The sequence below is a fragment of the Eleutherodactylus coqui genome, chromosome 2, assembly GCF_035609145.1.
Source record: "Eleutherodactylus coqui strain aEleCoq1 chromosome 2, aEleCoq1.hap1, whole genome shotgun sequence".
NCBI classification, from domain to species: Eukaryota; Metazoa; Chordata; class Amphibia; order Anura; family Eleutherodactylidae; genus Eleutherodactylus; species Eleutherodactylus coqui.
In genome coordinates, this window is record NC_089838.1 from 261,677,597 (window position 1) to 261,693,229 (window position 15,633).

Here is a 15,633-nt window from a genome sequence, read left to right on the forward strand (position 1 = left end):
GCCATATTTTTCTGGAGATTATCTGCGCATTTTTCACACAGATAGGCCGCTTGCAGACGGGCGTGTCGGATACAGCGGCGAGGATTCTCGCTGCGGGACCCGAACCGAGCGCTTGCAGAGAGCGGCGCGTACTTACCCGCGCTCGCAGCCCCGGCTGTTTGATGTGCCGGCTGCCGGGCAGCCGACGCATGCGCAGACTGGAGCTGGCGGCGGGTGAGTGACGTTTCTGTGCGGGGCTCGCAGAAATAGGACATGCCGCGGTTTGTTTGCCGTGCGAGATTTCGCGCGCCCAAACCACGGCCGTCTGCATAGGGTTGCATTTGTTAACGCAATCCTATGCAGGCTTGCAGCGGCGGAAATCCCACCATGGAATTTCCGCTTGTGTGCAGGCGCCCATAGACTGCTGTGCAAAATCTGCACCAAATCCGCAGCTACTGTTGCGTATTTGGGATTTACTGCAGATTTCGACCTCTCATTTGGAAGTTTATGGCAAAAATCTGAATCCACTCCGCATGTTCATTTCCGCAGCGTGAGGAGGACATATTGAAAATCTCATCCGCTTTGCAGCTACTATACATTCCACCTTCAGCAGCTCTCGTACGGCATGAGCGCTCGGAACCTTCCAGCCGCAGCAGTAGTTCCTGCCGGCAGCTTTTTACAAGCACACCATACCACAAAGATGGCTGCGCCCATGGAAGCCTGTGTCTCGGAAAGGTGAATACACTTTATACGTGAATGTACGGTCACTGTACGGGATTATGGGTTTATGTACGCCGGCTTGGAGAGCGCTGTCCCGGCTAGACTGTCCCTCCAGGATCCGGATATGCAGAGCACATATAGTGGACGGACGTGTAACGGCAAGGAGGAGCAGCTCGCAGCTTGCTGGGCACAGAGCAGTGCTCGCAGCGTCCAGGAGAAGGTCGGGTGTGCGGACATGGGAGCAGGAGAATGACGGAGACTACAGACGGGTCGTGCGCTGTCCAGGCTGCGGTCACTTGCGCCTCTATAGCTGTGACCACGGGCCGTCAGCCAGGGACACCTCCCGTCGTCGGACACGCCCCCCTTGGAATGTCATGTTCTTTGGAACGGATGAGTTTGCGCTGGAATGTCTGAAGAGCCTTAACAAGTGCAGGTAAAGATGTGTGGGTATACTGTGGTCATAGGAAGCACAGGGTGGGTAGGAATGGCAGGAGTGACTGCTTGTGGATGGTTTCCATTCTTCTAAAAGTATGTAAAACTGATGGATCTCATATAAAAATACTGTCTGCAGTGGGAACCAAAGATGTGCCCGCACCGCTTCTAGTACACAGGTCTTCGTTTATAGCTGGGGAAATTATCTGTGCACAGTATAGGGAGAAAGCTGTCAATCTGCAGCAGGAGAATGGGGTTGGCCGGCTGCTCCTGAATCTGAGGACTCCAGGCTGCAGCTTGGAAAAGGTGATTTTATGAAAACGCCTATACAGAATTGTATAAGTGAGCCATCAGTCAAATCGGGACGCCTATCACCAATGTGCTCAGCCCCCCGACAGGACAACATAAACCTGCTGATGGATTCCCTTTAACTCCTTAATAACCTAGGGCTACATTTCCATCCTGGCTGTGCGGGATTTGTATGGAGCAGGATCGGGAGCCTATCCCACTCCAAGGCGGGGGCCGTCTGTTTTGACAGATGACCCCCCCCCCCCCCCGTTCGTTTGCCATGACACCTAGGAGCCTTCCGAAGGCCCCCAGGGCTGCCATGAATGACTGGATAAACTGCCTGTCAAAATGTGGTATACTGTAATACTATGGTATTACATTATACTGTTTGGGAGATCAAACCATCACAAGTTCAAGTCCCCTGTGACGACAAAAGACAAATTTAGGAAGAAGTGAAAAAAAAGAGTTTCATAAAAAATATAAGATGGAAATTTGGTTTTTTTTGTTTTTTTTTTTTTTTTTTTTAAACAAAAAAAACCCTTTTCCATATTTAATATAAATGCCTATTTGGTATCCATGCACCCGTAAAAACCCAATCTTTAAAAGTAGTGTATTTATCCCACACAGTGGATGTCATTAGAAAAAAATACACAATGCCAGAATTGAGCTTTTTTTGCTCATCCTGTCTCCATGAAAAATCTTGGTAAAAAGTGATCAAAATAAAGTCACATGACTCCAATTTGGTATCAATAGTAACTACAGGATGTCCCACACAACTCTATAAACAGAAAGATAGTTATGTTGGCAGAAAATATTTTTTTCTTAAAAGTAGTGCAGCAAAAAAAAAAAAACTATATAAATTTGACATCATCGTTGCAATTATACTGACCCCTAGAATAAAGTTAACGTCATTTTTGCTGTAATGTGTACGCAGTGAAAACAAGTCATCCTTTCCTTTTTTTCATTCCACTTAGAAATTGTAAAAGTTTTTCAGCACATGACATGGTACCTTAATAGTACCACTGAAAAATACAACTCATCCCATAAAAAACAACTCTTCAGCCGGCTACGATACTAGAAAAATGACTTCCGATTTTTTTTCTTGGCATGAGGTGGTCGGGGTTAAGCAAACAGTCGGGCAGTGTACACTACTGGCATAACTTCCACTGACTTCTATGGTAGCCCGGCCACCTCATACAGAGCAGTCTTCTCATTCTGGCCTTGTTTGGCCGAGGCGTGAATGCCCCTTTGACAAGTGATGTCGTTAACCTCCATTTCTCTTATGTCTTTTATGGACCTGCAGCAAGGCACAAGAGGAAGTAGTTGGGAGACTAGAAGTGGTTTCACTGCCCTCCTTATTGCCAAAAGGTCTTCCAGTGACGAATTACGCTTCAGCCGAGGGGATTCCTCTCCATGCATGGCCTGACCTAGGCCCTTGTGACCAGTTTGATGTTGGAGTGGTGGCCTCGTTTGGGCGGCTCCTCAGTGAAGACCTCATATTAAAGTTTCCATAGTAGGTAAATAAGTGATGTAAGGAATGGATGAATGTCTTGGGCAGTTTGCTCACAACAAGCGTTTATTTCAGTGGGATTTTGAACGTCCACCCCAGCCTTCTTCCAAGATGGCGAGGCCCAGCTCCCTTAATCCATACAGTACTCCATGGAGATAAGAAGACTGGAGTCACCATCATGCAGATTAGACCAAAGAGGTAAAGAACAGCAACGGCCATACAATAATGTGTTTATATGTAAATACAGGGTGGCCTAAATATGTACACACTACAACATGCGAAATATCTGCAGAATCCCTGTATTACTAGATCTATGTAGGCATTAACAGACAGCTGTAAGTCATGTTTGTCGTCTGCAATCACACCAGGCGCTCAGTGGTGGCAGAATATAGATCAACCAATGGATATTCTAGAACTGTCACTTCTCAAATACCAAAGCTCAAATTTTCAGCTTAACCCCTTAAGGACCAAACACTTTTTGTGGCTTTTATCCACTTCCCTTTTTTTCTTCCCTTCAGCTATGAAAAGTATTTTTGCTGCGTGTTTTTTTTTTTTTTTTATTTTATTTTTTACACACAACATATAGGGCTATTTTTTTTATATCTTGTTTCACTGTGACTTTTTTTCCCTTTTTTTTTTTTTTTACTTTTATCTGGGGGAAAATGAAAAAAATATTTTTAGCATTTTATAGTTTTTTTTTTTTTTTAATTAGTATATTTTCGCTAAAATAATATATGGGAATGGGTTCCTCATTTTGTTTTGATATATAATTTGTATAGTTTTGGATTACAGGGCGCATACGGCGATGGTTGTGGTTGGCATCGGCTTTGGGTTACCGTATATACTCGAGTATTAGCTGACCCGAGTATAAGCCGAGACAATAAGTTTCACCACAAAAAACTGGGAAAACTTATTGACTCGAGTATAAGCCGAGCTATACTGGAGTATATACTGGGTAAAAAAAACCCCTCCATACTAACCTCCCAGTCGGCGTCTGTGTCTGTGCGGCAGGCTGCTTGAATTCTCCCAGCTGTCATCCTCCACTGTCCTCTCTGCTTGGCTCTGTCAGTGCTGTGTAAGTAAGCGCTGTGATTGGATTGAGCGCCAGCCAATCACAGCTGGTGCTCGATCCAATCACAGCGCTTACTTACACAGCGCTGACGGCAGGGGATTTGAAAGCCGAATGGGGAGAATTGGAGAATTCTAAATCAGCTTGATTGGCTGTGAATGATCGAGCACCGTCTGTGATTGGCTGACACTTGATACAATCACAGCTCTTACTTACACAGCGCTGACGGCAGGGGATGACAGAGCCAAGCAACGAGGACGGCGGGGACTGATAACTGAGAGAATTCAAGCAGCCTGCCGCACCGCCGCCGGAGACACAGACGCTGGCTGGGATGTGAGTATGGAGGTTTTTTTTTTTTAAGCCTTGCCTGACTCGAGTATAAGCCGAGGGGGGCTTTTCAGCACAAAAAAATGTGCTGAAAAACTAGGCTTATACTTGAGTATATACAGTATTTTCTTTTTTTATGTATAGTTTTTTATTTATTTATATTTTTTTAACTTATTTTTGTAAAAATCTTTTTTACCATCTATGACTCTCCATGACCTCTGAGGGGGTATTCAAGTTGTCTTTTTTTTTTTTATTTCACACTTTTGCACTGTAGCTGGGGCATCCATAGAGACCCCAGTTACAGGGAAAAACATCCACCTGTAGTGACAATAGTCAGTAACAGAGCTGATCAGGGTCTGCTGGGACCCTGCAGTTCTACTGTAACAGCTTCTACCTTCTCCTCTGTTTTCTCAGCTCTAACAGCTGACAACCTGACCTCCTTCTGCTTGATTGCAGCAAAGTGGACGAGATTTGCAAAAAAATCTCGTTCCCACGCTGCCGACAGTCCGCTACGGACAAGCTGCGCAGAAGCTGACATGCAGGCGGAATTAAAATCCGTGACCTGTCAATTTTAATGCAGTTTCCGCTGCTGTCTCTCTTCTCTATGGAGAGAGATTTCCGTGCGGTCCCGCTGCAGACATTCTGCAAGATTTTCGCCCTGTGTGAACCCAGCCCAAGAGGTTAAATTTTGTCTTTTGTTTGTTTTCTTTTGGCTCTGAGGCCCTTTTACTAATGAATCCATTTTCCTTCAGGTTTGATGTGGGCCCGGTAGTGATGCAGGAAACCTATCCTGTTCCTCCCAAGTGCACCTCTAAGGAGCTGGAAGCTGTGCTGTCCACACGGGGGGCTGAAATGGTAAATGACATCTTGTCAGGTTGCTTTTTAGAGATCTACACCGACACTTGTGTCATTTTTATAGTCTTCCTCTTTTCCAGCTTATATCCGTTTTGAAAGATTTACCTGAACGTCTAAGGACTGCGACAGAGCAGCCAAAAGAAGGAGCAACATTTGGTGAGTGTTGCAGTGTCTCTTGTGAGCAACTTACCGTATATACTCAAGTACAAGCCAACTTTTTCAGCAAATATTTTTATTCTGAAAAAGCTCCCCTCGGCGTATACTCGAGTGAGGGACTAGGTAAAGGAAAAAAAAACAAAACACGCAATACTCATGTCCCTGGCGTGATGGTCTCCTTGGCGGCGTGGCAAGCTGCACATGACATCACTGAATGGCTGTGATTTGGTTCATAGAGCCCCGGCTGTGATTGGCTGGTGCTCGATCCAATCACAGTGCTTACTTGCTGCCGGTTGGGGAATTCAAAGCCAAACAGAGAGATGACAGTGAAGAGAATTACATAGCAGCTTGCTGCACTGCCAAGGAGACAATCACAACAGGGACACAGCTGGCTGGGAGGTGAGTATTGTGTTTTTTTTGGGTTTTTTCACACCTAGTCTAGCTAGGCTTCTACTTGAGGCACCTAGTTTTCCCAGTTTTTTTTTTTGTGGTAAAATTAGGTGCCTTATACCAGAGACACGTGTCACATGACATTTGTATTGTATGATTCACTCGGTATAGTGGTGTATATAAAATTAATGAACGTATATTACAAGATTGATGAGTTACACAGGCTATTAGATGTCTGAGAAGTTAGTGTCCCTCTATTCCTTCTTTCCTTTTTACCTCAATAGTAAGGAGAGGAAAGGAGAGGAAAAAAAAACCCTTAAGTAGAGGGTAAACGCAGAAGAAAACTAGGTTGCAGGATGTACACACAGAGTGGACTTTCCACACGGACATTTCGCCTGCAATCTTAAGCAGCAAAGTGGACAAGATTTGCAAAAATCTCATCCATCCGCTGCAGCCTGCCTGCGCTGAAACTGGCATGCCGGACAGAATGGAAAGCTGCAGCATGTCAATTGTATCGCTGTTTCCACGGCAGGCTCTCTGTCTATGGAGAAAGATGGCCACAGCGGAATGAGACACTTTCAAAACCCGTGCCAAATGTCTCAGGACTTCAGCTGCGGAAATCCCGTGGAATTTCTGTGCAGTCCCACTGCGGACATTCCGCCCCGTGTGAACCCAGCCTAAAGCGCTCCGATAGTGCTGGAAGATTTAATTACTCTCTTTTTGTTTAGCACCCAAGATAACTGCTGCCATGAGCTGTATCAAGTGGGCAGAACAGACCCCGGAACAGATCGTTCGTCTAGAACGTGCCATTGGATTCGCGGTAAACGTCTTACCCCATTGTATTATTGGGTCAATTTTTTTTTTTCTTTCTTGTGAGGATTAAAGGGTTTTGCCCACTGGGGTTTATGGCTTGTGAAGTAACAACTCTCTGCCTCATCAGGGTGAATTCACATGTTGCAGAAATCTCTGGAAATAGAAGTTACTTCCATTCATCAGAATTTAGTTGTTTCTCCAGCAAGGTCAATTCAGCTGAAAGGAACAGTTTAAGGAATTTCTACAAAAAATCTGTGTCTTTTGAATTCCTTACTCAAGTGCAGTTGAATGCCAGACACCGTATCCAGATTGCCTTTAAGAAGCAAGGACTGTCTTGGGTGGTGGGCTCCACTTAAGATGCCCTAGTTTACAAAGGACTGTTGTATGACATGTCCTCTTTAAAAAAAAAAAAATCACAAAACTACATTGTATATTCGGGTGTGTATTTCTTAACCCCTTAGTGACCACCCTATTCTGTTTCTACGTCCTGCCGTTGCAGGACGTGCATTTCAGGCACCAGCTGCTTCTTACACCTGACACCCGTGGACAATAGCCCAAACAGCCGCACAGTCGATCAGGGCTGTTAACCCTTTAAGTGCCTCTGTCAAATCCCCTGAATGATGTTCAAGTGTCCAGTAGGGCTTCTCCCCGCAATGAGATCAGGGAAGCCGTGCGAGTGTAATTGCAGCTGGGGGCCTTCTTGGCAGTATGCCTATCAAGGCATGCCCGTGGGGTGGCTTGATAGACTGCATGTCAGAATGCATAATGATGTAATATTATGGCATTACATCATGCTGCAGGAGCAATCAAAGCATAAAATAAAATTTAAAAATAGGAACCATTAAGTTTTATTAATTATTTTTTAAAAAGTTATAAAAGTTTAAAAAAAAATCCTTTTGCCATATTTACAATAAAAAAATATCTATATATATAAAATTGAATGTATGTCTGTCTGCGTGCGTGCGTGCGTGCGTGTGTGCGTGCGTGCGTGTTTGTCCTTTATGCGCTACTACACCATTCATCCGATCGCCATGAAACTTTGGGAAGTTGTTGAGTACACTCCTGGGAAGATTATAGGCATAGTACAAATATCCTACGATAAATGGCACGCGAGCGTCGTCGAAAGTTACGCCCCCCCCCCCCACGTAGATCGAATAAGTAAGCCACCTGCTATTGTGATGTCATCACTGATGTCATCAACATCGGACGCCCTTGAACATGCCCCAACATGTTCTATAAAGCTGCATTGTGATGTCATTAAGGCTCTATTATGACACGTACAGCTTGGAACCACTAGAGCACGCCAGCCAATTACCATTGGAGTTGGAAGTGGGTAAACAAGTACTAGGATATCTTCCTAAGAAGCCACAGCAGCCGGATAAATTGTATGTTCCACCCAACGGCTATTTTATTCAGCCCGCAAGGGGGAAGCAGCGGCCTACAAAATCTAATTCTCTCATTTCCTGATGTCATAGATAGATAGATAGATAGATAGACTGTATGCAATAACCCTGATAGATAGATAGATAGATAGATAGATAGATAGATAGATAGATAGATAGACTGTATGCAATGACACGTACAGCTTGAAACCATAAATACTAGAGCACGCCAGCCATTTACAGTCAGTCTCCATTGAAGTTGGAAGTGGGCAAACATGTACTAGGCCAGTGATGGCGAACCTTTTAGGGACCGAGTGCCCAAACTACAACCCAAAACCCACTTATGTATCGCAAAGTGCCAACACGTCAGGGGGCGGGGCTTATCACAACGTATGATTTTACCCCCGTCGTTCTAAAAAGGACAAGGCTGTTTCAGAATAGACCGGGTGCAGATTCTGACTGCTTTTTGGACGCGGAAATACTGCAGAATGTGCTCAGCGGAGATTTCTGTGGAAAATTCTGCAGCATTTCCGCATCTAAAAAGCAGTCAAAATCTGCACCCGGTCTATTCTGAAAGAGCCCTGCCCATTTCTGCCACATGTACACATACCCCAGCGGTAATAGTGACACCTTCACCCCAGCGATAATAGTGACATCCCACAGCAGTAATAATAGTGACACTCCCCCCATTAGTAATAAGAGTGACATACCCCAGCGGTAAACCTCAGTGGTCGCTGCTGCCGTCATCTAGATATATAAAAACGTAGTATGTATGTATGTCTGTCTTCGCAGCAACGCGCGAACATGCCCCAACATGTTCTCATAAGCTGCATTGTGATGTCATTAAGGCTCTATTATGACACGTACAGCTTGGAACCACTAGAGCACGCCAGCCAATTACCATTGGAGTTGGAAGTGGGTAAACAAGTACTAGGATATCTTCCTAAGAAGCCACAGCAGCCAAATTTTATGTACGGAATTTAATTCTCTCATTTCCCAATGTCATAGAAACTTGAAATTTGGCTCGAGCATTGATTATGTCATAAATAGGAAAAGTTAATGGGTCCCAACTCGATTATTCAATTCAAAGCGCCAAAGAATTAGCGTTCAAATTTTACGTACGGAATCTAATTCTCTCATTTCCTGATGTCATAGATAGATAGATAGATAGATAGATAGATAGATAGATAGACTGTATGCAATAACCCAGATAGATAGATAGATAGATAGACAGACTGTATGCAATGACACGTACAGCTTGGAACCATAAATACTAGAGCACGCCAGCCATTTACAGTCAGTCTCCATTGGAGTTGGAAGTGGGCAAACATGTACTAGGCTATCTTCCCAAGAAGCCACAGCAGCCGGATAAATTGGATGTTCCACACAACGGCTATTTTATTCAGCCTGCAAGGGGGAAGCAGCGGCCTACAAAACCTCAGTGGTCGCTGCTGCCGTCATCTAGATATATAAAAACGAATGTATGTATGTCTGTCTGTCTTCGCAGCAACGCGCGACGGGTACGCTAGTAAATAATAAAATAAAAATACATATTTGGTACTACTGTGTTCGTAAAAGTCTGATCTACCAAAGTAATGCTTTATTTACACCGCACAGAGAAAGTCGTCTGAAAAAAAAAAAGTCATCAAAATGTCATATGTATTCAAAAATAATACCAGTACGTAGCGCACAAAATAACCTCTGGCACAACTGTCGATGAAAAAATATTATTGCGCGCAGAAGATGGAGACAGAAAATAATTTTTAAAAATTAAATATCTTTAAAAAAAAAAAAAAATAGTACAGCAAAAAAAAAACTATATAAGTTTTTGGTATCGTAGTAATCGTACTGACCCATAGAATAAAGTTATCATGTCATTTTGGTTGCAGTTTGTACCCCGTAAAAACAAGACGTACCAAAAGATGGTGGAATGTTGTGTGTTTTTCCATTTCTCTCCACTTAGAATTTTTTAAAAGTTTTTCAGTACATTATATGGTGCATTAAATAGCACCATTGAAAAATACAACTCGTCCCGCAAAAAAAAAGCCCTCATACAGTAATAACGATGGATAAATAAAGGAGTTACGATTTTTTTTTTAAAAGGGGGGAGGAAAAAACGAGAAAAAAGCCTGGTCACTAAGGTTGCCTGTCCACGGGCGTTGCGATATTCGCAGCATGCTGCAATTTGCCGGCTGCGAGAAGAGAGTCACTATGATTGACCGCTCAAGGGCTGCGCTATGGAAAGCGTTCACTGAAGCCAGATTATCGCCGCGGGGAATGCAATGCAAAAACGCCCGGGACAGGCAGCCTAAGGAGTTAAAGCTAATGTTCGGTAAATCTTTGGCTCTGCTTACATTGGCGGGTTTCACTCTGTGCATTAGGAGCATAAAAGCATATTTTGCAGCTCTATTCTTACCGGAACATTAGCATACCTCATTATAAGGCAGTGGGGTCTGTTTGGAGACAGATGAATAATAGCAGTCATGATTTCTTATAAAGGGTCATCCTTACAATTCAGTTCTCAATAATTTACACACACTCTGATTTCTTACAGATGCCACTACAGGCCCTATGGATGGGCGCACCCATTAAACTCCTTGACTTTGTAGAAGTGGCGGATTCTCTAATCACTTCAGGTTTGTCTGTACAATCTGGAAACAATATGCAATAAACAGCATGTCTTTCTTTTTTGCGTGCATTTCAGTTTGCATGAATTGAATTAGCTAAATTGTACTGAATTCTACAGAAAGTAGCATCTAAAGCAGCTTTTTGTTGTTGTTTCTGCTGTGTCATCACTTTGACTTTTGTGTTTATTAGATTTTCCCCGATTCCCAGGCTCAATTCAGTATCTTTCTGCACCGCAGATTATGGTGGTACATTGTAAGGTGGGTACAGAAATGTCTTTCTCTTACTGAAATCTTCTTAGGATAGGAATCAACAGATTAAGCAGTGCCGGTTTTATATGACTTCTGGAAATTGCATTGTTTAACATAATTCTGTGAGTTAAAGGGGTTGTCGAGGTGTGAAAGGTTGTTTTTTTTTTGTGAATGGCTGCAAATGTGATATAACAAGAGCAGCTGTACATAGCTGCAGGTTCCTCCGAGCTGTTCTCCTGGCATTACAGCTTAAATGCAAATGCCAGAAGAACGATATGCGACCACTGCAGCCTCTGATTGGCTGCAAAGGTCAATTAGCAGCCGTTCATAAACACAGACAGGGAAGCTGCAGCGCTGGACTGCCTGGAAAATGACTGGATGAATACAGCTGCTTTTTGTTTTAACACTTACGCAGCCATTTTTTAAAAATTGTCCGCACACAGACGACCCCTTTAAGATAATCTTATATGCCTATGGTAAACTAGAGAATAATACATTGAATGCTGCTAAGGGGTTGTTCACATCTGCTTATTTGTGCCACGTATTAAGTGTGCAGTTTTTGCACCCTTAGTAGGCAGTTCCTAGCACCCATTGATTTCGGTCATATGAACATTTTTTTTCACGTGATGTGCGTTCATGTGAAAAAAAAAAACCGTGTTCAGCACCATAAAAGCCCAGCGAAATTAATGGGCGTGAGATATGCAGGAAACGTGATTTTGTGCCTTTTTTAAAAATAAGTAGTGTATTTATGCACACACTCTAGAACGGCCTAAATAAGTGGGTGTAAGCAATTTTCAATTGTGCAATATATGCAGTATATTTACGCGCCCCAAATACTCTTACACCTGTGTGAATCGAGATTGCTGTTGGCCGATGCTCATTTGGGCAACAACTGTTATATAAACACGCTCGGTGAGCCATATTGATCCTTCCCTTTTTGTTGGGAGAAAGCCAGGAAGCCCTTATGTATATTAGATGGTTGGCCAGTCCCTCCAACATTCATCTAATGTGTACGGCTGCCTTGAAAAGAACACTTCAGGCAAAACTTAAAACACCCCATTAGATAAAGCTCATTCAGTTCTAGCACTCCAAGAAGTGTAACCGTATATGACCAGCTTCAGTTTCTGGTGTTGTACAGTTAAAACTTTTTATGGATGAGATGGGAAAACCTGGCGGAAACAGCCAAGCACTTCAGCCCGGCACTGTTTGCCTACCTCTTAAAGGGGTTCTGTCAATACAATCTGTATTTTTTTCTCCAATAAATCTGCCCTGCCGGCACAGGCTGTTGTCAACAACACATACAAAACGTTTTTTTCAGAAGTAGTACTTACCTAGGCTCCATTTTTCACCTCCATGGTCTGTTTACATGTTCAGCCCCTCCTGCTAGAAGGTCATCTCCCAGCACCCCTTGCTGTGCTGACCACTTCCGCCCTCACAAAGCTACTTCCGCCCATCCAGTGCAGTGAATAGTCCTGCCTGCAGTCCACCAAAATCTGATAGTGTTTCTCCCTGCCTCTGTCCCTGAACACCCAACACTTCCCAAGGGCTTCCAGATCTTTCTTACCATCTCACAGTAGTTACTCACAATAATCACTCACAGCAGTCACTCCACATGGTAAAAACAGGAAACACATACCTGTGTCTTTTTTTCCCTTTGAATATTCCCCATGCAATGTATTGTATGAGTGTATGTATATATAAATGTATCTATGCGTATATGTATCAAGATGTGTGTGTGTGTGTGTGTGTATATATATATAATATATATATACATACACACATACACTGCATAGGACATGTACGTTCTGCAATAGAGAGCATACATGCGATTACACCTGTGTACGGCTACCCTCAGAGAGATAAAAACGTGCACAGCAGTGTTTGTAATTGCACTTACATCTATGTAAAGCTGGTCTTATTGTATGTATGTATGTCCTGCTGTACCGCCTGTAGCTTGAATACGAGATGTGATACGGGCGGACATGGAGGCTCTAGTACCCTGTTGTCCCACCTCTAGCTTGGATACAAGATGTGATACAGGCAGGCATGGAGGCTCTAGTACCCTGTTGTACTGCCCCTAGCTTGGATACAAGATGTGATACGGACAGGCATGGAGGCTCTAGTACCCTCATGTACCACCTCTAGCTTGGATACAAGACGTGATACGGACAGGCATGGAGGCTCTAGTACCCTCATGTACCACCTCTAGCTTGAATACAAGATGTGATACGGGGGGGCATGGAGGCTCTAGTACCCTGTTGTACCTCCTCTAGCTTGAATACAAGATGTGATACGGGGGGGCATGGAGGCTCTAGTACCCTGTTGTACCGCCTCTAGCTTGGATACAAGATGTGATACAGGTCGGCATTGAGGCTCTAGTACCCTGTTGTACCACCCCTAGCTTGGATAAAGGTTTGTGATATGGCAGGCATGGAGGCTCTAGTACCCTGTTGTACCGCCTCTTGCTTGGACACAAGATGTGATACAGGTCGGCATTGAGGCTCTAGTACCCTGTTGTACCACCCCTAGCTTGGATAAAGGTTTGTGATATGGCAGGCATGGAGGCTCTAGTACCCTGTTGTACCGCCTCTTGCTTGGACACAAGATGTGATACAGGCGGGCACGCTGCCACATGGGATGCATTATGCATTGACACTTGAGGGACACGATAATAGCATGCTGACAACAGAGGGCAAAATATTGCTTTATGTCTTTGGTGATGTTACATTCATTCCCTTTGGCTGATTTTACATAAGTGAGCACTATTTCAGTCCAAGTAACTCAGACCAACATTGCGCAAGGCAAATATGCAAGTGCTATGCACTTTGTGAGAACAATGCATTGTGATGTACACACACACACACACACACACACACACACACACACACACACACACAGAGATGGGTAGCTGCAGAGACGCAGATAGAGATACACACACACTAGATATTTATAAAACATATGTATGTGTGTGTATATATATATATATATATATATATATATATATATATATAAATAATGTACACATACATACATATATGCTGTCCTTGTCTGCAGGGGGGGGATAATGGAAGAGCCAGGAGCAGGAACTGAGCTCCCGCCCCCTCTCTGCCCCTTGCCACTATTTGCAATGGGAGGGGCGGCTTAGCTCCGCCCCCGTCGCGCCCCTCCTATTGCAAATAGTGGCAAGGGGCGGAGAGGGGGCGGGAGCTCAGTTCCTGCTCCTGGCTCTTCCATCCCCCACCCCCCCCCCCCCTGCAGACAAGGATCTGCCCTGCTGATGCTCTGCTCTCCGTCCCCTGTTGTCACGCTCCCCTGGGGTGCTGTAGCCTCCGCTATTGGTCCACTGCTCCGGCTGTGTCGTTCCCCCGCTGTGAGCCTCCGCTGTTGTACCGCTGCTCTGCCTTCTCCCCTGAGGCTCCGGCGCTGAAGCTCCTGTGTCGCGGGAGCCTTTGCTGCTGGCCCGCTGTTCTGCCTTGTCCCTTGATGCTCCTCTGCGCTGCCGCTGCTGTGCCTTCTGCCCTGTGCCTACCGGTACCCCCCTATCAATGCGCCCAGCCAATGAGGAAGTGGGGGCGTCACGTGGCTGTCAAGCAGCCCACTACTTCCCATGGCGAAAGGGACACCAGCCGTGCATACCGCACTTCCTGCCTGGGCAATGAACGCTACGTCACTAGTGACGTATGCGTACATTGACCTGCAGGAAGCAGAATGTAGCGCAATGTACGTTACATGACCGGATCCAGCTAAATCAGGGAGCTGCAGGTCACGTGACACAAGCTGCTAGACGATCCAGGAGAAGATTTGGGAGGAGAAGAGGAGAGGTAAGGTTGCCTGGGGAGCAATAGGTAAGTATATAATTTTTTGTTTTTAATGACAGAACCCCTTTAATGAAGTAAATGTGCTATGCTGTTTCTATAGGCTCCAGCCGGGTGTCCGGTAAGTGTAGCAGCGGTTTCCCATCTCTACTATAAAAAGCTGTGATGGGAATACCCCTTTAATAGCTATATGAAGGAGCAGTGGTTTCCTGTATATACTGCTACTCATGTATATTTGATTGTTGCCTTTTTGTATTGCAGGATGGCTGGGTAGGTGTCAAAACTGTAAGCTTCACGAAGAAACTTTCTGCTAAGGATTTTTATAATGGTTACCTGCACCCTTGGTTTGTGAAGAAATCTAATATGCCATTGGAGGAGTGTCGCTTCCATACGCTTCACCTTCCGCCTAAATCTAAGACTGCAAAGCAGAGTTCTATCAGCTAAGAGTATGGGACACTAGCGTGGTAGTGAAACGCCAAAAACACATTTTTTTCCATTTCTGATTGCCTGTCCCACTTTGGAGGGTTACTGTGTATTCCAGTAACTTGTCTGGGAGGGACAATACCTTTTGATTAATAAAGCCCATACTCATCTCCATCGCCCCTCTCCTTCCCATGGTTGGTCCATTTTTTTACTAGGCTTTGACGTTGCCTTATTGGTACTACTCCAGGCAATAAATCCGCAGCAGTCGTGGCAGAAGTACAGCACATGACTGCTGCTGTCACTGACTGATTAGCAAAAGTAGTTAGGTGTTGGTACAGCAGCCTCAGCCGATGTAAGCACCTACTGGCAGAGAACCATGCATGGAGAGTAAAAGACAAATTCGGCTTGTTTGCAATAGATTACATATATAGCTGAAAGTTTTTGATTAGAAATCCTGTACATGAGGGACTTCCCTGGTCCTAAATGCACTTCTGCTTTATGGATACTAGCCCTAGTCTGGAAACTTGGTCCTCTAGACTGTGTGTTAACTGTAGTCTGCATCTTTCCCTTAAAAGTCTTCCAACCTCAGAATCTGCTT

General features: G+C 44.5%; 2 protein-coding genes across 2 annotated transcripts in view; one reads left to right on the plus strand and one right to left on the minus strand.

Annotated features, from left to right (window-relative positions):
* Positions 1-12,243, minus strand: part of SLC51B (SLC51 subunit beta) — a 62,506-nt gene extending 50,263 nt beyond the window's left edge. The window contains exon 1 of the mRNA XM_066592902.1: positions 12,129-12,243. The gene's annotated coding sequence lies outside the window, so the exon portion shown is untranslated. The remainder of the gene's footprint in view (positions 1-12,128) is intronic.
* Positions 651-15,205, plus strand: MTFMT (mitochondrial methionyl-tRNA formyltransferase). The gene is made up of 9 exons (XM_066592898.1): positions 651-1,132; positions 2,723-2,932; positions 3,005-3,127; positions 5,078-5,180; positions 5,261-5,336; positions 6,455-6,546; positions 10,476-10,557; positions 10,739-10,806; positions 14,874-15,205. The coding sequence occupies exons 1-9, from the start codon at positions 759-761 to the stop codon at positions 15,054-15,056; spliced, it is 1,311 nt and encodes a 436-aa protein (XP_066448995.1). The 5' UTR covers positions 651-758; the 3' UTR covers positions 15,057-15,205.
* Positions 15,206-15,633: the final 428 nt, after the last annotated feature.